General features: G+C 47.8%; 1 protein-coding gene across 1 annotated transcript in view; it reads right to left on the bottom strand.

Moving 5' to 3' along the window:
- eipr1 (EARP complex and GARP complex interacting protein 1) overlaps positions 1 to 22,844 on the bottom strand; it is a 72,443-nt gene that overhangs the window by 5,482 nt on the left and 44,117 nt on the right. The window contains exons 7-8 of the mRNA XM_079287234.1: positions 8,506 to 8,673; positions 5,668 to 5,835 (exon numbers count right to left, since the gene is read on the bottom strand). Coding sequence (XP_079143360.1) covers positions 5,668 to 5,835; positions 8,506 to 8,673 — 336 coding nt within the window. The remainder of the gene's footprint in view (positions 1 to 5,667; positions 5,836 to 8,505; positions 8,674 to 22,844) is intronic.

Here is a 22,844-nt window from a genome sequence, read left to right as displayed (position 1 = left end):
GAACCGAGCCCCTGGGGCTCGGTTCCTGGGACACTGTTCGCCAGATATGCACTCCCTCCATGGGGATAGTGAATAGATGAATAGACACTGTTTCGATAATATTATTGCCCTGTATCTGTGCCACTTGGCATCCAAGTGAAGGCTGTTCAGCCATCCGCACTGGGGCGACAGACAGGCCCTCATAGGGCCACACTAATGAAGGTTATGCTCTGAGAAGGGCTCAGGTAGCTCCTCTCCATGTTCACCTTGAGGCCCACCGGGCCACGTGAGAGAAGGCGAGCAGTGTCCTGTGGCGCCTGAAGCCGGGACGGCGCCTAGGTCAGCCAGTCTAAGTACGGCAGTATGTTCACGCCCTGCGATTGCAGGGGGAAAGGACAGCAGTAACACACTGTGGACACCCATGGGGAGATGGGAGAGTCCGAATGGAAGCACCCAGGACTGAAAGTTGTGGTGATGCACCATGGGAACAGGCGTCGATAGACGTGAACCACTCTCCCTTGGAAATCCGCTGATGGGAGAAAAAACCCCGACAGCCGGCCTGGAGACATCTCCTGGCACCCCTGCCGGGGGGGACGGGGACGTAAGTAGGGTTGTATAGGTAGCGGTCCGGCCTCTCAGCAGGACACCGAGGCCTGTTGCGGCTACTAGGGTAAGCTGGAGGCTGAGAAAACGGCCTTGTGGGCCAAAAATGGGACCCCTAGGTCTGGGGGTGCAGGCATGTCCCTGCAAAGACCAGAGAACTTCTGCCTGGTCTGGCTAGCTCTAACAGTCCGCTGAAGCGCCTGTACAGCAGCTGACTCGAACAGCTCACCAGGCTCCACTGGGACAGTATGGAGGGTCCTCCTACATGTCTCAGATAGGGGTGACTGCGCCAGCCAAACCTGGCGACGAGTCTGAACCAGGGTGGACATCATACATCCACGTTCCCTCGATATGAGCGCAAACGCCTGCAATGAAGCATCACTGAGCAGAAGCGTCGAAGTAGCCCGCTGCAGAGAATCTGCGAGGGAAAGCATGAGGTGGGAGAGGGAGTTGTCGATACGGTGCACAGCGCTGCTGTGTCCTAAGCCCTGGATAGCAGGTCATCTTTGACCCGACATTGGGTCGAGGGCACCTGGCATCGGGCCTCAGAGTCTCCTCAGGGGAAACTGATGGACGCCATAGTTGTCTAACTGGCTGGCATACGTGCAAGGCCAGATTTGCTACCTCCTGCATGGTCTGATGTAAGGCGGGAGAGAGCCCTGGTGTCTCCACCATGCACGCAACTCCCTCAGATATTCCTCGGAGGGAGGAACAGAAAAGGTGGTGAGGGCGGGAAGGTGCCTGAAGAAGGCACTCACAGGTGGATGTTCCAGCTGCTGTGTATGCCCGGCGTGCAAGCGCCATACCAATGACCAGGGTAGGTTGGTCTGGATTCAGCTGCCCTGACAGGGGGAGGTAGACCTCCCGCATCAGGTGTTCCACTTCGGCCAGCCTAGCAGACCTTACTGCTCAAGGCGTGATGCCGCAGGTCCTGCCTGGGTTCTCCCTGCTAGGGCAAGAGGTCAGGGCCGTCTTCCGGCTGAAGAGGAGCTATACAGGTCCTACAGCCGGGAGAGTTTAACATGGCCGCGATTCTGGTGGAACCCTTGTCCCACTAGTTTATGCGGAATTCCAAATCAGTCCGAGCGGGAGCGCTCTGCTGAATGTTGAGAGAACAGGCAGGGGGCAGTCAGTGGCGAGTGATCCTTCGGACACTCTTCCCTTAGCCAGCCGCTGCGGATATTGGTGACCCACCAGTTAGCCTGAGCGAGAGCACTCTGCAACTGTGGAAACAGGTCAGGCAAAGTCCTTATAGTGAGAGGGGCGAGGACACTCTCTAAGCCCACTCTCTTCACTAAGATAGTTGCTGCAGATATTAGTGTCCCCCCAGTTAGCTTGAGCGAGAGCACTCTGTTACCGTAAAAAACGGACAAAACAGAACACAGTCCGTACAGTGAGAGGGGAGCGAGGACACTCTTCACTAAGATAGTTGCTGCCGATATTGGTGTCCCACCAGTTAGCTTGAGCGAGAGCACTCTGCCACTGTGGAAACAGGTCAGGCAAAGTCCTTATAGTGAGAGGGGCGAGGACACTCTTCACTAAACTAGTTGCTGCAGATATTGGTGTCCCACCAGTTAGCTTGAGCGAGAGCACTCTGCCACCGTGGAAACAGGCCAGGCAAGTCCTTATAGTGAGAGGGGAGCGAGGACACTCTTCACTAAGCTAGTTGCTGCAGATATTGGTGTCCCACCAGTTAGCTTGAGCGAGAGCACTCTGCTACTGTGAAAAACGGACAAAAAGAACACAGTCCTTACAGTGAGAGGGGAGCGAGGACACTCTTCACTAAGACAGCTGCTGCAGATATTGGTGTCCCACCAGTTAGCTTGAGCGAGAGCACTCTGCCACTGTGGAACAGGTCAGGAAAACAGTTCTCATAGTGAGAGGGGAGCGAGGACACTCTCTTCACTCGGATAGTTGCTGCAGATATTGGTGCCCCACCAGTTAGCTTGAGCGAGAGCACTCTGCTACTGTGAAAACGGACAAAAAAAAACCCACAGTCCTTACAGTGCGAGGACACTCTCCACTTGGACAGGTGCTGTAACTCTTGGTGTGCTACCAGTTAGCCTGAGCGAGGGCACTCTGCTAACTGATATCCGCTACCGATATGTCCATAATGTTTACAACAATCAATGGACACACCGAGTATTAGCTTAGTCTAGTTAGCCGGAGCGAACTCGACAGCCGTAATGCGTAAAAACCATCAATGGGCACAACCTCAATGTTGATTTAGTATAACTAGCATTCACCGAGTTAGCCTGAGCGAGCACATTCCGCTAACTGTGATCGTTGTAATGCTACAAAGTTGATGGCCACAGCCCCAGTACCAGCTTTGTTTATCTAGGTCCCACTGAGTTAACCTGAGCGGGGATGCTCTGTTAACTGTGACAGCCGTAAGGATACAAAGTTAATGGCCACAGCCCCAGTATCAGCTTTGTTTAGCTAGTTTCCCACTGAGTTAACCTGAGCGAGGACGCTCTGTTAACTGTGACAGCTGTAAGGATACAAAGTTGATGGCTACAGCCCCAGTATCAGCTTTGTTTAGCTAGTTTCCCACTGAGTTAACCTGAGCGAGGACGCTCTGTTAACTGTGACAGCTCTGTTAACTGTGACAGCCGTAAGGATACAAAGTTGATGGACGCAGTCCCAGTATCAGCTTTGTTTAGCTAGTTTCCCACTGAGTTAACCTGAGCGGGGACGCTCTGTTAACTGTGACAGCCGTAAGGATACAAAGTTGATGGCTACAGCCCCAGTATCAGCTTTGTTTAGCTAGTTTCCCACTGAGTTAACCTGAACGGGGACGCTCTGTTAACTGTGACAGCCGTAAGGATACAAAGTTGATGGACGCAGTCCCAGTATCAGCTTTGTTTAGCTAGTTTCCCACTGAGTTAACCTGAGCGAGGACGCTCTGTTAACTGTGACAGCTCTGTTAACTGTGACAGCCGTAAGGATACAAAGTTGATGGACGCAGTCCCAGTATCAGCTTTGTTTAGCTAGTTTCCCACTGAGTTAACCTGAGCGGGGACGCTCTGTTAACTGTGACAGCCGTAAGGTTTACAAAGTTGATGGACGCAGTCCCAGCTAGCATCCAAGTTAGCCTGAGTGAAGACACTGCTAACTGCGAATTACGTCAGATGTAAAGATTAAATCTCCATGTACACAACGCCAATGCGGATCTAGTGTCTCACAAAGTTTGCCTGAGCAGGAACACTCTGCTAACTGTGATAGCCGTAACACTGTGAAGGGCGGGCCGACAGCGTAATTCTACGCTCTCGTTAGCGCGCCACTCGATTACTAGAGCGGAAGCGCTCTGCCAACCGTGGAACAAACAACTGTTATAGAAAACAATGTTAATCGATCTTACCGATTGCTGTCATCACGACTTAGCTGACCCTTATCAGACTGGTGACGACCGATGATAGGGGCGTCCACCAGTCCGGGGCTCGATGTCCGAACGGCGAACACACCGTTCCCTCCGAAGAGGGACAGCTCGTCGCAGCCTTTGGAGGGCGAGAGAACCGCAACTCCGACCGGTAGTCACAAGGCTACAGCGACGAGCTCTAATATGTCTTGATCGTAGACACATCCTTGTTTAAGCTACAATGGTAGCTAACCTGCGACGCGAGAAGAAAAAAGGACTGAGCTCAGGATGACACCGGAACTTATAGACGACGGTGGTCATCCGAGGTCACACGTGACTTTGTTGATATAAATATTCGACCTGCGCATGCGCGCGACGGAAGATATCCAGTGTTAAGCACTGCCTCTGGCGGTCAGTAAGGATGAAATAGAAACATACATACATACATACATACATACATACATACATACATACATACATACATACATACATACATACATACATACATACATACATACATACATACATATATATATATATATACACACACACACACACACACTAGGGGTGTAACGGTACGCGTATTCGTATTGAACCGTTCGGTACGAGGCTCACGGTTCGGTACGCATGACGAACCAAATATGTTTGAATAAAAACCTTATTTAACCAGGTAGTCCCATTGAGATTAAAAATCTCTTTTGCAAGATGTAAGTAACAATACAAGATATAAGTAACAATACAAGATGTAAGCAAGATGTAAGTAACAATACTACATAACATGAAGGAGCAGTTTTTGTTTTTTATGCTTATGTGTTGCTAAGAAGACACCCCAGAAGATGAGTCACTCAGGTATAGTTCCATCATTGTTCAAAGTCAAAGAATAACTTCATGATGTTAGTTGTAATGAATAAATATATTTTAAAATCAAGTACATTTCTCTGGCATTTATAGTTTTCTACTGTACCGAAACGTACCGAACCGTGGCTCCACTGTATCGTACCCAACCCAACCGTGAGTTTTGTGAACCGTTACACTCTTAATATACACGTCCACAGCAGTGCTTCGCTGCTGTGCTGGTACTCCTGTCTGCTTCTCCAAACTCCATCTACTGTAGTAATACACTGAGTATGGAGAAGTACCTCATACAACCCCACTACAAAACACCAGAAGCATCCCTTCAACTTTAAAGAATCCACATGTGCATGATGATACAGATTCAAACTAAAGAAGGGGTTCTACTGTCCAAATACTTTAAAGATGTTTAGGGTCATTGATGGATCAGCAGGTAAAAGCAGAGTAAGGAAGTGCCATCTCGTAAAATGAATGGGAGTTACAGCATGCACCCAAATGAAATAACAACCCTGTTAATGTTTGAGAAGTGGGGCAATGAAGGATGGTTATTACATGGTTATAAACATCAATAATTGGCAGAGGAACTGATGATGTATCGCTCAATTTCAATTAATTTTCCTTGGTGATTACAAACTCTCCTGAGCACTAAAAAAACCTGAGACACTTACCTGTGACCTCCTCGAGGTTCACTCTCATAACAGTCAAGTGATACTGGGGACAAACCCTAAAATACTAATTATTACTCCGTTTTTACAGCCTGGAAAACCATAACTGGTAGAAAAAATACATGAAATCGGAGCTGAACTGCAATTAATGTCGACTATTAGATGAGTGGAAGCATTTCCTTCTCTAACTAGGCCGAGTTGCTCCCTTACTTGTCCTCCTGGTGGTTGTCCTCCCCCTCGCTGAGCTCCTCGTCGTCCACCAAGTGCCCGAATGGCTCCGAGGAGATGGACACCATATTGGAGAGGATGAGGCGGCTGTCACTGCTGGCCGTCAACACCAGCTGGTCGTGGCTGTGGTTGTAGCGGACGCTCCACACCCTGGGACGGGAAAAAAAACAAAAGACGCACCAGTCGACATTTAAACAGTGCAGCTGTATGGAGGGGGGGAGGGGGGGGGGGGGGGGCAGTACATTCATGCATGGGTGTGTTTAAGAGCTGTGTGTGGATCTTTTGTTCTGAACAAAACTATAGCGAGTAAAACCACATCTACGGAAGACCACACATGCTGAAACACACACACACACACACACACACACAGTCGTGCAGAGAAACTGTCCGTCTCTGTCTCTCTTTCACACACTCGTGCCCACGCAAATGATGCAGAAAATGCAGCGTTCTCACAGTGGGATTCACACAAATTATGCCTCTGGGTGTAGACTCGGATGCCAACAATTGAGGATTTGGTACTTTTCAGTCTATGTTTGGGCTCAGTTCACGAGCTGATGATCATCATCATAAACTCCCTCATCCGGGTTTTATTTGTTGCTCTGATCCACTTTTTCAATCCTCCACCCCTTCCTCTCTCCATCTGTGTCTCTCTATATCTCTGATTGTCAACGTGTCTCCCTCTCTTGCTCTTTTTCATTCTCTCTCTCTCTCTCTGTGAGCCAGGGGCACAGCTCAGAGTGCGGTACCAGTTTCCCTCACAGGGAGGGATAACGGAGACTGTTGACAGGAAATCAGCCTCGGCCACGCCGTTCCCCGTGCTCCCCTAATCCGCTTCCCTGCTAAAAAATAGTCCCTAATACTCCCAGCAGCCCTGAGGCCATATCCTGCCCGCGCTCTGGAAAAAAAAATGAGCGCCCCAACACACACACACACACACACACACACACACACATATACATCGCACTAAAGAGAAGTGTACACAGGACGAATACACGCAGACATATGCATTATAGAAATGATTGAACACACTCAAATGCATGTAGCCACACAGAGATAAAAAGAGAGCCCTTGCAAAAAAACACAGATTAGATGGCGCACACACACACACCCATACACACACACACACACCTCCTATCTGAAGAGATCCCATCTGCAGCTATCTACAGTTATGGATATGTTCACTAAGTCTATCTTTCTTTTGGAGATAACGCCTGCACTCGTGTGTTCGTGTGTGTGTGTGTGTGTGTGTGTGTGTGTGTGTGTGTGTGTGTGTGCCTTTATCTTTATTTATTGGTGTGCTGCAGCAGTAGCCCAGTTTGGCTCGCAGACACACATCATCTATTCAGCTCACACAGGAGAGTGTGTCTCCCATGCGCACGCACGCACACTATGTTCAGCTCTCAGCACCGCCCAAAGCCTCACAGAAGCTGAGCTAGTGCAGGACTGGGCTGCCTTCGACCCACACTGACTCAACCCTCACTGACAAAATGAGTAGCGGCCTATTTAATTAGTAATTAGTGTATTACTACCTTTTATTGCACCAGCAGTAGTTAGGGCATTTCATTAGTTAGGAGATAAAGCCATTAATAAAACCAGAAACCAATCAACAGTGAAGCAAAGCAGTTATCACCATGTTTATCATTATTGTTACTGGGTTTTACTGAATGTGCCTGAATTACACTCCATGCTGTGTGACAGGCTTTTTTAACCTCTTACACAGGTACAGTATCATTATATTAGACATACTTTCTCCCCCACATTCAAGTCAAATCTGAGGTAATGATAACTGCTTTTTCATCTATTCCTCGTCAATTCTGACCATGTAATATACAATCAAAGATCAAATGTTACGTCCCCAACACAAGGTCAGTGAGCTGTGGGGAAACGTTGGAATGTGATGCACTATTTGAAAATATAAAAAGATTTAAAGAAACAACATTTGCATCTGTTAAACTAGGTGTATGTCGCCATGCACGTAGTTTAAGTTTCATTTGTCCAGATTTTGAGGTATCCAACTCTAAAATGTCTGTCTCTACCAAGAAATGGAGGTGAATGGATTTTTTAATTTTTTTGTAAATCTGTCAGTCGCCTCGGACTATGATGTACATCAGCATAAACTTTATTATAATGGCCATCCAGGGTGAATTATTTCACCAGCTGATAGTCCCAATTCTCCTGCATGGGCTTTCCATAATATTCACCATATTGACAAGTGTCATTGAAAATTGCTGAAAGGTTTGATGCACAGCAAATGGAGCGAACCGCACTGTGTGTGGCGAGCTGGAGAGATATAAGTAAGATACAGCGTTCATTTTTTGGATGCATTCATTAAAGGAGCAGTGCTCCAAAAAAAGATATGTTCAATTTCCTGCAAAACCTTTCTGATAATAGTAAATATTCAATTTCTAAGCTTTCCTAAGGAATTACATGTCTGATTGACCAAAGTACATGCATGTTCAGGAATGACACGATGGGGTCTATAATAACCCTCAGTGTAGAAATCATCTCTCCTCTGCATTATATCCCAAAGAAAAATGCCTTAAATTAACAAAGCTCATATTCAATTTAAATTGATTATTGGCCTTTTAAAAACTTGTACTACAGTCCAACAACTAACTGCCTCTAGTTCAACAATGTCATACCCCATTCATTCCCACCCAAACATGGGAGGATGACAGCAGGTTAGTGTGACACTTGAGGAGGACGGATACGTGCCGACAGTGGAACTTGAACTCGGGGGCTCTGGTTCGAGGACAGTACCCACTCCACTACCCACCCCTGACAGTGAACCTCTCTGTACACCCCCGCCGATCCACCCACCAGTGTGAGTGCTCCTCCAGGGTCTTGATGGGCTCCTGGACGTTGCGGACGTCCCAGAACTTGACCTTGCAGTCGTCTCCGCAGCTGGACAGGTAGTACTGGCGGTTGGGGTTGAAGTCCAGGTCACGCACCAGCTGGCCATGGGCATTCTCTATACAGTAGATCTGACTGGAGAGGGAGAGAGGGGAGGGAGGGAGGGAGGAGAAGAGAGAGGTCATTAGAAAGAACGAGGCCGACATGAGGCATGGAGGGGAAGACAGATGAAAGAATTAGGATGGAAGGAAAGGAAGCAGCCGGGGAGAGAAATGATAAGAGAGAGGTATGGAAGAAAGGGAGAGAGAGAGAGAGACAGAGAGAAGAGGATGTGACAGAACAACAAAAGGAGATATGAGAGGGAGGGCGAGGATGATTCACAGGGTCCACACACGCCAGAACATTCCCAGGCTAAATCAAAAGCTCCTCTGTGTCTGTCAGTGAAGGCCAGGCTCAATAAAGAAGCCGACACCAGCGGTGGTAAATTATAAACGCAAGCCTCATAACCGCGCAGCCTTGACTTCCTGCTAGAGTGAAGTTAACAGAATGACATGAGGAGGAAGAGAGACAATCACTTTCCATCTATCTGGCCACCTCCTCCACCTTTCATGTTCCATACATTTTCCTCGGCTCTCCTTAAATATACACCCAAAGAAGTCTATTGCTTCCTCTTTTATTTGCTTCTCTCGCTGACCTTCCAACCAATTCTTTATGTCATTGCCATGGTTTCAAGAGCCAAATTCAGCTATGGTACGGTCACGTCAAAAAGTTCTATTCATGACTTCTTCAGTAAAGGTCACAGACCAAAACAGAGTTAAAAGGAGAGTGGATGTAATGTTGGATGAGTAAATAACTGTATCGACCAATATGCCAGTTGGCTTGTGCTCTAGCGCCGCCGGCAATTGTTGAAGTTGAACTGATTTTCCCTGATTTCTTGCATTGATCAGACACCAAACATAATTTAATTTTAAGAAATTTAAATGATTCCATGTCGTAGAGCCTTGTGAATTTGACCTTTTTTCATAGCTTTCACAGCTGAAGTTTGTTGTTGTTGATTAACAGTTCATTAAAAGCTGTTTAGAAGTAATATTCATCACAGTAATGGTGGCTTGTTTACTTACTTTACCGCCCTCAACCTGGATTTGTCTTATACAGCATGACAAAATATCTTCAGGGTTGTAAGACAGCAGAGAAAAAGACAGATTTCTGGAGAAGCAGTCCTTTTATATGCGTGTAATAATGCTACAAACTGTACAGGTCTATATTAATGGTTCCGTAGCAAATAGAAGTAAGCTGTGTTTGTAGCCTCTTGCTGCTGTTTCCTAAATATAAGAAGAATGCAGCAAATCAACTGGGTGTCAGAGAATTGAAACTCATTTGAATAAACTGGCAATTAATTAGATCTAGAGCTTTGCCTCCACCATAAATGCAACACGAGACTGCAGAAAATCAGCACTTGTTTTTCCACACCACCGTTTCCTCTCCAGGCTAGCCTAGCGAAGCTCGGCCTGGCATGGTGCTGCTCAGCAGAGTGGAAAGCCTCAGTGTTATGGCCCAGCTGGATGCCAACAGCAGCTAGCCAGCTAGCTAGTCACTCCCGCTGATCACGTTAGGCAATTAACATGCTAATTAAAAATCTCATTAAAATAAAGGAGGTATAAAAGAATGACCTCAGGCAGACCGCTGGGCTTCAATTAGGTCAAGACAACTCAGGGACTGTGTGTGACTCTGTGTGTGTGTGTGTGTGTGTTTGTGCCGTCACTGCCACTGGACCGTGCCGTTGGTGTTGGCATATGGAACTTGACAATGTCAAATAACTTCCACTAGCTTCCACTGAAAACAACCTTTTTTTGGTGGTGCATAGATTGAGCGTACATGTTCTAAATGACTAACCCGGCACAAATGAGTGCATAAACCTGCATCAGGTTTGCACCTATTACCACCTATAAGCACTGTGATTCCTGCTTATAGGGCTTTTGTTCGACATGTCTGGATATGTCCAGATTTACCATTATGAGCTGTGTCCCATTTCCATACTATTTACCAATATATTCAGTGCATTCTCATCAGCATAAAGGGTGTTGGTGTCTGAGGGAACAGGATCATTGCTCTGTGATTTCACAATAAGCTTTCCAAAGTCATTGTTCGATTGATGTCTGACCGTTTTCTATCACGGTTTATTTTTCAGAGTTCACGTGTGTGTGTTTTTTTTGCGGAGTGGTTCCAGAACTACCCCAGGCAGGGTTTCCAAATGCAAGTTCATCTTAGCTACATTAAAGCTAGGGTTGGTAATGTTGAGAAACATCCAAAAGTAAGATAGATTTAAATGATCAACCCAAAAAAGTCCAGCCAACTCTTTTCCAATGAAGCTAGCTAGTAGCACTAGCTCTAAAAAGTGTCTAATTCTAGCAAGAAAGTAGCCATAGCCACGCCCCCAAAATGATCATTATGATTGTAAACAAAGAACATGGCTTCTAAAATCATGGATGTACAGTATAATGACGACTGGATATTGGACCCCAAGCTGGCGCCTCTCCTGCTATGTGGCCCACTGAACATGCGCACTAGTTTCAGATCATCCCAGACGCTCTTCTCTTTTTATCTCTCCTCACTGCTACTTTTTAAATTAGCGACGTGCAAAACATTCAGGTAATGCTAGCAAGTTCATTTTCAGATGCCACTGATGAGCTTCTTTGCCGATTACAACGTCAAACGTCGCTGAGGCAACGATAGAAAAACAATGTTTGTGATGTTATTCATTCATTCATGCTGTGTTGGGACAAAGATGATTTACGGGTTGTGTCATTCATGAGGACCACTCAATTTCTCAATTGATATCAATAAAAAAAATGTTATCCATATTTCCCAACTTATATTAAGCTGACAATTTATATTCAGTTTCTTCTTCCTAAGCTTTGAACACTTGCTTTCTGGAATACTTATTTATTCATTACATTTGTGGAACCTGATTTTAAGGAACACAGCTCACTCAAAATAGAAATTGAATGTGTAATTTTGAGGCAGAGTGCATGATTTATTTACAGTGCTCCCTCCCTCTTCTGTGTGTGACTCCGGGGTAAAAGGCGTGACCCCGGGCTGCAGGTGGCTGGTGTTCAACCCGGCCCGCCGTGGAATGGGACGCGGCCGCCGCGCGAAAAAAGGAAATGGAGCAGGAAATTGGGTTAGTTTCGCTCGTTCCCTCTCTGGTGTCTCAGAGCAATCTCCCCCTCCACGCACGCACACAAACTCACCCATCCCCCCCCCCCCCCCCCCCCCGGCTAATAGCGGAGAGACCTGGGACTTCTTCGGATGTGTGCGAGTGTGTGTGTTTGTGTTTGTACGAGTGCAGAGGATTAGAGTTGTGACCGGCCTAAGCCACCAAACACACTCAATCTCAAGTCATCCAGCCGGTTAGGCTGAGTGTGTGATGGGGGGGTTGATGAGGGGACAGGGGACCTATTACACACACTGTTAGGCCCACACAGATAAAAACATAAAACTGGGAAAACACACTGCCTAAAATACTTTTATGTGTGTAAATACGGAGGGAGATTTAGATGTGTAAGAGGGAAGCTACAAAGGTAGACAGATGAGCACACATTTGAGCATCTCGCACACACACACACACACACACACACACACACACACACACACACACACACACACACACACACACACACACACACACACACACACACACACACACACACACACACACACACACACACACACACACACACACACCCCTCCTGGCTTAGCCCAGATGATAAATCTCTCTGCTGAGAGGATTGACTGGCACACAGACGTTCACAGTCACGCACAAACTTGCACACACGCATTCACTCTCTCACACACGCATTCACTCTCTCACACGCACACACACTTCTGTTTCTATGACAACTGCTGAGGGGAGGGAGGGGGAGAAAAGAAAAATCGAAAGAGGAGAGCAATCATTTCATCGCCGATCAAAATTAAAGCCTGGCTTTGAGATGGAGCTGGCAGAGAAAGAAAGATGGGAGAAAGAGAGGAAGGTAAGAGGGAGGGAGCGAATGGGGCAGGTAAGAGTAGAGGGGGGGGGGGGGGGTAGTGTCTCCCCATGTGCAAAAGTAAGGGTTCATTACATAGAGCAGCCTAAATGATTTTAAATCAGTCTGATGGTTAACATGAAGTGCTCACAAAAGTTGATGAAAAACTAATATAACAACTAGGTATTAACTTTCAAAAATTATCGTTACATCCCCTACGCTTCATTTTGTTGGAATTAATGAATGAATTCAGAACGGTAGGGATGACGTATTGATGTAGGCCAACCCGAAAGTCAGCATTACATTGTTTCCCCCCAACAAAACGCCAATGGGCTTTCTCCATTTAGTTTTGAATTATTGCAGAAAATAAACTCTGTGGCAAACAAACATTTATATGCTGATAAACACCACAATTGCAATTACCAGAAGTAAAACTACACTACGGTCACATGACTTAAGCACCACTAAGAGATCCAAACACTCCCTTGTCATAATTGCGTGTATGCTGATGTCTGGAGTGCATATAACTACCACACAGGGTGAAGTCCAGCCATGTGACCTTTTCTTGTTATTTGTTGTCTAGTACTCTTCGCATTCGTTGGTTGGGTCTGTTAGGGTAAGGGTTAGAACATCAGGGTAAGCCAATCAGAGTAGGGCAGACTTTGCATTTACCATAGTAGGTACAAATATTGCATCCTATATGGATCAAGGTGTTTTTTAGCACAATAAAAGGTATAGAAGACTCACGGAATGAGAAGCCTGCTTATGTCTACCTCCATCTGAAATCAAGTACCCAAGATTTCAATAAGAGAGTATTTCTTTGCTCATTTTTATTCTTTCATTTCAAGGTTTGCATAAGGTCATGAATGCACCATTATGAGTCACAGTACCATGTCTGGCTCGTGTCTACTGGGGAGCACATGAAAAGGTCACAGAGGATCGATCTGACAGTCGCAGGGTTCAAAAGGTCACCCTCGAATCAACAGCGGCATATGGAACCCCGCACTTTTCAAACAAACAGCTGACATCTTTTGCATAATGGCTTGGTGTTGGAATGTGATACACGATACTCCTAATGGGCAACACTTTTTGCATAATGGCGCCATATTTGAATACGTGAATAAAATATGATGGAAAGGGCTTTTTGAATAATGGTTTACCTTGGGAAACCTATATCATCATGGCACGCCGAAGCACCGCCACATCTGTTGAGCCGGTGGAGTGTAGAGGGCTGTTTTTTTGGGTCAGCAGGCGTGCAGTGTGATCAGGAGCCTCTGTCGTCTGCCTGGGTGACGGGTTTTGATGCTGTCTAGTACTCGTCTGTACCAGCAGACAGCTGGCTTTCAACCTGCACTGTGAAGGAGCCAACAGCGCCACTATCAATCATTCCACCTTCTTTTACGCTCTTTCTCCCTCTCTTTTTTCATGTGGGCTCATTGTGACCCCCCCCCCCCCCCCTCTTTCCTCTTGCTCACATATGCACCAATACACACCACAGGGGGACGTGTAGAGCGGCCATGCTTCACTGCAGCACTGCACTGCTTTTCAGTATGCACCCTGCAGTGCATGGTATGGCCGCAAGCGTGACAGCTAATACACAGCTCTGTGTGTGTGTGTGTGTGTATTTCCCCTACCCTGTTGGAACTGTCAATCCAAGTGGGAATTCAGGGAGAGACGCGGTGGAAGGACATGTCCAATGACAGGCATGTCTCTCTCACTCACACACACACACACACACACACACACACACACACACACACACACACACACACACACACACACACACACACACACACACACACACACACACACACACACACACACACACACACACACACACACACAGGTGTATGCCCAGTGGCTAGAATTCCATGCCTGTTAGCAAGCCTAATATTATTCAAAGGCTCAAAGCATCCCAGTGTGCCAAGAATGACACAGTTGGTTTCCCTAAAACTAACACAACCCTGTTTTTTTCATAATTTTTCGACAGACAGTTTGACAGAATTGTTACTTGTGCACACGTGCATTGGTGTTCTCATGCTTGCATTTTACGGTATAAACTACAACTGACACTCCGTGTCTTGAAGGCTATGATCATCGCATCTGACCGGCATGGTTCCTCAACAATTTTCCGATTTCAGACTCTTTCTTGTCGGCAGACAAAACCTTTTTGTCAATGGCTCCACTAAATGTTAAATATTATTATATTAATATTATTGAATGACAGGGGGTCTGCCACGGTATCAAAGGGAATCGAGTGCTGCAGAACCAGGAAAAGAGCTTCCCTCGTCTCAAAGTCAATGGTTTTTAGATGGGTTTTTGGTCAGATGCCTGATATAAGGTATGTGGTTAACACAAGCTGAAGAGATTTTATCGGTTTGTTCTACGGCATAAAATACGTCAGTTAATACCACACTCGGGAATTTTGAAGCTTTTTACGTGTCTTAAAAAAGGTGGTTTCTACAAAGCGGCTTAATGAGACTACTAAAGGTCATCAAGGCCACTCTTCCGCCTTTACAGCCTCGTTGTGTATTCTCGCGCTCATGCGATGAGGTGTGGTACGTTTACAGCCTAACCGTAGTTTTTTACTTCTGGTGATTGCATTCATGATTAAAAAAAATCTGAAAAGTTCTGTTCATTTGTAAAGAAATATCTCACCGTACAGAATGAAGTAACAGTATAAACGTTTGTTTGCCACAGAGATTATTTTCTGCAACAATACAAAACCCAATGGAAAATCCCATTTGCTTTTTGTCGAGGGGAACCAGTGTGCTGCGAACTTCCACGCTGGCCTACAGAAATACCTCATCTCTGCAGCACTCTATAAAGACTTTAACAAGGACTTTTGGTTTTTTTCTTTTCTCAAGAAATTGTTGACATGTTTTGCACCACGACAGGACAAGAGCTCAGAGGGGAAGACCCTGCATTAAGGAAGAGGCCTTCTAATACCAGCCGTGTCATTTATGGCGAGTAGACTTTAGACATGGGGGAGACCAGCATAGGCCCACTGTCAAAAGACTATTTGGACTTGGCCTGCTTAGATGAATCTAGTCTTTAGTCATAACATCCTCAGAATCTGTACACTGTGGCAAACCAGGGGGGAAAGCTGAGCCGACACAGCACAGGAGGCGGATCCCCAAGCTCAGGTTGGGGGAGGTGATAGAGGGAGTATACTATCCGGTGCAGGTGCTGCAGCCACTAGGCACATGGCAGTGGTCACACCTGCAGCCCATGAGCTAATTGGAAGGAGCATATATTCCCAGGGCTGTGAAGCCGCCGGGAGAAAGAGACAGACTGACAGACTGGGCAGCGGATACAAGGATCCATGGAACCTCTGGAAAGGAGCTTCAGCAGACGGGAGGTAACTAAGCGTACTCACCTCTCTCCTCTGCTCTGCCCAAACAGGATGGAGGAATCGTCTCACGCTGAGTGTAGACCGAAGGCCAAAGACCCCGACCGGGAGGAATCTTTTGTTTAGTTTGACCCAATCCCGCTTTACCCTACCCTGTTTATTAAAGGACACTTTTTGTTACATGGCTACTGTCTCTGAGTCACCTGTTTTATCGCTGAATCTTGCCTCCACGTCCCCCGGGTTGCCACATTTGGTGGAGAATGTGGGCACGGTGATCCGTCGCTAAGGATTCAGAATAAAATAGGTACTCAGAGAGCGAGAGAGAGAGACCCACAGTGCTATGGAGAACGCACTAGCACAGCTTGTGTACACTCAAACCCAGCAGGCCGAGAGCCTTAGAGCCTTACAGGACGCCAGGACTACTCTGGGCCAGCATCTGATAAAACCAGAGAGGCCTACGGAACCCAGTAAAGTGCTCACCAAACAGACTGGTGAAGACGACATTGAGGCCTACCGCGAGGTTTTTGAGAGAACTGCAGATAGGGAGCGGTGGCCTAAAGCAGAGTGGGCAGGGATCCTAGCCCCTTTTTTAACCGGCGAAGCCCAAAAAGCCTGTCGGGATCTCTCCCCCAGAGAAGTGAATAATTATGATGCCTTAAAAGCAGCCGTTTTAGCCCATTACGGTCATAACCTCCAGACAAGGGCCCAACAGTTCCACGCCTGGACCTATGATGCCACTGTCCCAGTGCGACCGCAGGTTGCAACCCTTCTGCGCCTGACACGTAATTGGTTAACCACGGGGGATGGGCCCTCAGCCATGGACAGAGTTGTACTGGACCGGTGTGTTAGAGCACTACCCGGGGATGCCAAACGACATGCCTCCCAAAGCAGCCCAGAGACAGTTGATGACCTAGTGGCGCTATTGGAGAATCACCAGGTCACAGTGGAGCTGATGCGGAGCAGTCGGCAAGAGCCCGTCCGACCCAGCCGCTCTGACCCCAGGGAAGACAAGCCAAGGCTGAGGAAGGGTGACCCGGAGACATCACCCCACTGCCAGATCCCCCAGGTGGGCCAGCCCAGGCCACCCCTCCCCCGTCGACCCCTTGTGAATCAGGACCGCCGGAAGTGCTTCACCTGTGGCCAAGAGGGCCATTTAGCGTGGAATTGTCCAGTGGGTGATGTAATGATGCCTACAGCGGGCTCATCCGACGCACAACCGAAGGCCGGCAGCTACCTGACTACTTGCTGTGCCCATGAGGGCACGAGGGCCCCAAAACTTTTCGTCAGAATGGGGACCCAGGATGCAGAAGCCCTACTGGACTCTGGGAGTGCAGTCACTCTCCTACGGCCAGGACTGACAACCGGGCCCAGAGGGCTCCCTATCCCAGTCTCCTGTGTCCATGGGGATTCGTGGGATTACCCCACCACCCACATTAAGATTCAGACCACAAGTGGCACTTTTGAAGTCATGGCGGGGGTGGTAGAAAACTTGCCGGTACCAGTGCTGATTGGGCGAGACTGCCCCATATTTTGGCGTTTGTGGGCCCACAGGGCAGCTGGCCACAGGAGACGCTGTTCAAAGAAGAAACCTCGGGGCAACCGGAAAGCTAAGGTGGTACATGCCTGTGCAGCACCATCGAGCCCAACCATTTCATCTGAAGTGGAGACAGAGGAGGATGCCCTGGCCCCAGCGGAGGCCCTGGTGAGGGAGGATTCACAGCCGGACGAGGCTTCGTCAAACAAATTTTTTTTTCTGAGTTTCCCCAAGCAGAAGAATAAAATGCTAGCCGCCCAGGTCAGTTTGGGACCGCCCAGTTGGAAGACCCCAACCTGGACCAAGTCAGACAAAACCTGGGGGTGGTCGAGGGGAAACCGGTAGAAGGGGTGAGTGTTACCACTTTTCGGTGAAAAATGGCCTCTTGTATAGGGTAGCTAAGCTGGGGGAACTTGTTGTTGAACAGTTGCTCGTCCCGAAATGCTATGTTCCAAAAGTATTGTACCTAGCCCATTCACACCAGTTGGGAGCTCATCTGGGAGCAGAGAAGACCTACGACAGAATCCTAGGTCGCTTCTACTGGCCTGGGGTGAAGAGGGCGGTCCAGGAGTATTGCAAAAGCTGCCGGGTGTGCCAGATGACAGCTCCAAAGGTACACTATCAGAATCCCTTGATCCCGTTACCCTTAATTGATGTCCCCTTCCAGAGAGTGGCCATGGATATAGTAGGACCCCTGCCAAAGTCCAGCAGGGGGCATCGATACATCCTGTTCATCATGGATTATGCCACCCGCTACCCAGAGGCAGTCCCATTACACACTGCAACTGCTAAGGCAGTTGCCAGGGAATTATTCCTCCTCTTTAGTCGAGTTGGCATTGTAAAAGAAGTCTTAACCGACCAGGGAAGCTGCTTCATGTCTCGGGTCATGAAGGAGATGTGCAAGTTGTTGAAGGTGAGCCAAATAAGAACCTCAGTGTACCACCCACAGACGGATGGCCTCGTAGAACGTTTTAATAAGACCCTAAAACAAATGCTGAGGAAGACTATTGATGTGGATGGGAAAAACAGGGACCAACGAATCCCCTTTGTCTTGTTTTCAATCCGAGAAGTTCCACAGGCTTCCACAGGGTTTTCGCCGTTCGAGTTGCTGTATGGCCGGAGACCCAGGGGCATGCTGGATCTGGCGAAAGAAGCCTGGGAGCAACAGCCATCACCCCACCGCTCCGTAATAGAGTACGTGGACCAGATGCAAGGAAGGATGGGTAAAATATGGCCCCTAGTGCGGGAGCATATGCAGCAAGCACAACGTGCTCAAGCCAGAATCTACAACCGGAAAGCTCAAGTGCGGGAGTTCCGGCCCGGTGAGGTTGTCCTGGTCCTGGTTCCCACGGCCGAATGTAAGTTCTTGGCGAAGTGGCATGGGCCCTATGAAGTGATTGAGAGGGTGAGCGAAGTGAACTATAAGGTGAGACAACCTGGGAGAAGGAAGGCCTGTCAAATCTATCACATCAATCTGTTGAAGAAATGGCACACTCCTGACAGTGTTCCGAGGGCGACATTAACTGCTGAAATCCCAGACCCTGTCCCTTCACAGGTACCTCTAGGCCCCCAATTGGGTCCGGCCCACCGGCAAGACGTGGTGGAACTGACCAGCCAGTTCAAGGATGTGTTTTCTGACCTACCTGGACGCACCGATGTGATCCAACACGACAATCACGGAGCCAGGAAAGAACGTCAAGCTCCGGCCCTATCGCATCCCAGAAGCAAAAAGGAAGACCATCAAGGAAGAGGTGAGGAAGATGTTGGAAATGGGGGTTATTGAGGAGTCACATAGTGCCTGGTCCAGCCCAATTGTTCTGATTCCCAAGACGGATGGCACTGATAGATTCTGCAATGACTTTAGGAAATTGAATGAAATCTCTAAATTTGATGCCTACCCCATGCCAAGAGTTGATGAGCTAATCGAGCGTTTAGGCCCAGCCCGGTTTGTGCCCACTCTTGACCTCACCAAGGGTTACTGGCAGGTTCCCCTCACAGAAGAAGCCAAGGGAAAGATGGCCTTTGCTACCCCGGAGGGCCTATATCACTATAAAGTCCTGCCCTTCGGAGTCCATGGAGCGCCAGCCACATTCCAAAGGATGATGGACCAGGTGCTCCGACCGCATCGTGAGTATGCAGCGGCCTACATAGATGATGTAATCATCCATAGTCCTGACTGGACCTCCCATATAAGCCATCTGAGAGCTGTCTTGGGAAGTCTACGGCAAGCGGGCCTGACTGCCAATCCCAAAAAGTGTCACCTTGGTCTAGAAGAGGCAGAGTACCTCGGCTACACTATTGGGAGAGGCAGTGTGAAACCCCAACTCCGGAAAGTGGACGCCATCACCACCTGGCCTAAGCCAGCAACGAAACGGCAAGTAAAAACGTTCCTGGGACTGGTGGGCTGTTATCAGTGTTTTGTCCCTCACTTTGCTACCATTGCAGCCGCCTTACATGAGATGATGAAAAACAGCCACCCACACCATGTACTCTGGAGCGCCGAAGCAGAGGAAGCGTTTGCAACCCTTCAGAAGGCCTTATGCACCGAGCCGGTCTTAAGTACACCAAACTTTGAGGACACGTTCGTCATCCATGCAGATGCCTCAGGATCAGGGATTGGAGCGGTGCTGTCCCAGGTTAGGGGAGGGGAAGAACACCCAGTGACCTACATTAGCCGTAAGTTGCTAAAACATGAAAGGAACTATTCAACTGTACAGAAGGAATGTCTGGCAATTAAATGGGCGCTAACCAAGCTACGATATTACCTCCTGGGCAGAAAATTCACTCTGGTAACAGATCATGCACCATTGAGATGGATGTCAACAGCCAAGGACACTAATGCACGAGTTACACGGTGGTTCTTAGAATTGCAAAACTTAAATTTTTCTGTTGAGCACAGGCCTGGAAAAGCCCATGGAAATGCGGATGCCCTGTCCAGGAGAGCGGAATGCTGGTTGGTCGACGCTCCTAGCCCCACCTGGAGCTGGTGGAGGGGGTGTGGCAATCCAGGGGGAAAAGCCGAGCCGACACAGCACAGGAGGCGGATCCCCAAGCTCAGGTTGGGGCAGGTGATAGAGGGAGTATACTATCCGGTGCAGGTGCTGCAGCCACTAGGCACATGGCAGTGGTCACACCTGCAGCCCATGAGCTAATTGGAAGGAGCATATATTCCCAGGGCTGTGAAGCCGCCGGGGGAAAAAGAGACAGACCGACAGAGGATACAAGGATCCATAGAACCTCTGGAAAGGAGCTTCAGCAGACGGGAGGTAACTAAGCGTACTCGCCTCTCTCCTCTGCTCTGCCCAAACAGGACGGAGGAATCGTCTCACGCTGAGTGTAGACCGAAGGCCAAAGACCCCGACCGGAAGGAATCTTTTGTTTAGTTTGACCCAATCCCGCTTTACCCTACCCTGTTTATTAAAGGACACTTTTTGTTACATGGCTACTGTCTCTGAGTCACCTGTTTTATCGCTGAATCTTGCCTCCACGTCCCCCGGGTTGCCACAACACGTTTAAAAATCATGTAAATAGTAAGGATACTAACTTGCTATCGGTGCCTATAGGCTACCATGTGCAATACCTATGCACCTTCGTCTGATAAGAACACACTGCATGCTCTCATTTGACCTCTGTGGGTCCAATGTGTATATCTGGCTTTAGTTTGTAGGGCTTTGTCAAAGAGCGCCGACTCTTTAATACTTAACAGCGGTAGCACAGTTTAGAAAGTTCATAAAGTCACCAAACTGTTTCCGTGATATCTATTATGCAGCTATATCTTTGCTAACATTAGCCACCATAAGCCACTGAGCGCATTGAGCAAGTGTGTGTTCATTCATTTGTAGTTCATAAATGAATTTTTTATTTCCTTCACCAGGACATTATGTATTTGTATGTGTGTGTGCATGGTGCAGCTCTGTTCTGTCCGTCTACTGCTCATCTTGTGTACTACAGGGCCCACCAGCCTAATATTTGTTGTGCTCATTTATGACTGTATGCTCAAAGGACCTCTGGCGGTTGAAATGATTCACACTTTCCGAAAACATATTCCATTGACCGTTTTATACTGTCATTGGCCGCTGAAACAACACTACTCTTATCGAGCCGGTAGCAAGCAGTGTGCAAAATACGGGGGGTATCCGGGGTCCAAGACCTCTTGATTGGCACCCCCCTGAAAGACGCAACATTTTGGGGGGGTGGTCTGTAAAATCAAAGACATTATTTGTCACTTACAATTACATTACCACCAAACACGGCGCGAATTATTCGCACGAGTAGATTACATACAAAGTCTATGCACAGACGTGATGAGACTGGAGTGACGTGGATTGGCGATGGCGCGGCGTCTATCAGCGTTGAGATGCTCCTCCTGTCATCACCGACGTCCTGCCGTTGTTGAATCAGATTAACGTTGGTGTGAACGCAGCATTACACAGTGAACTGCAGTTTAGCTGCACGGACAGCTGCATAGAATACAATGAGTCTAGATGAGTCTAGTCTGGCTGTCGTTTGTATTCTTTCAATCAAACATTACAGCAGTGGTCGAGGCAGACAAACCTGAGTGCACTTCTCTAATTTGTATTTTGTCTAGATGCAACCCCAATTATTTGTCCCAACTGGAAGCTCTGAGGTTTCATCACTTCAATCACATCGATCCACTGTAAAAGGAATCTGATGCATATTTAATCAACAGTGTGATATTTTCAAATTTGTGACAGCCGCCATATTCTTTGTAAAAATGTCAACTTCTTCCATGTGTTTCTCATAAATGAAGCTCTTCAGAAATGCTGCCAAGCAGCTTCTGACTCCCTGTGGCATAAGTGAAATAGGACCTTTTAGAATATGCATTCATGAAAAAGACGTTGCCTAACAATCACAACAGCGGCCTGTACAGCAGGGATTACATTTCTGAATAATGCAAAGGTACAGTGACAAAGACGAGCTGAGAAGAAGTGAAAATGTGTCTGGATTTTCTATTGAACACCACTTTCTGTCCCCAATATTAGAGCGGAGTTTTGAATAATTTACATAATGCTGCATATTACATCAGTACAAACTAGAACAGGATCCATATATATTTCATAAGCAGTGTTATCGTTGTCATTTTTTGTCTTTTGAAAGCACTGTGTATCTGGGAGACGGGGGTGCTGAAGACACCGTGCTCCTCTCCAGGGTGTTAGATGACTAACGAAAGGCGGCTGCTACTGCTGGGCTGTTTCCCTGTCCTTATTTCAGAGCAGGGCGGCCGTGATTGGGCTGGCAGACCGGGTGACGAGCCTTGGGAACGAAAGGGGGGGGAGGAGAAGAACACTGTGTGTGTGTGTGTGTGTGTGTGTGTGGGGGGGGGGGGGGGGTGGTAAGAGGGGACACCTCAGAGGTCGTCTGAGGAGGCAGTGGA

The sequence above is a fragment of the Melanostigma gelatinosum genome (genome assembly GCF_949748355.1).
Source record: "Melanostigma gelatinosum genome assembly, chromosome: 16".
NCBI lineage: Eukaryota > Metazoa > Chordata > Actinopteri > Perciformes > Zoarcidae > Melanostigma > Melanostigma gelatinosum.
The sequence above is the reverse complement of the archived record's forward strand: the minus strand, read 5'-3'. Positions and strand labels throughout refer to the sequence as shown.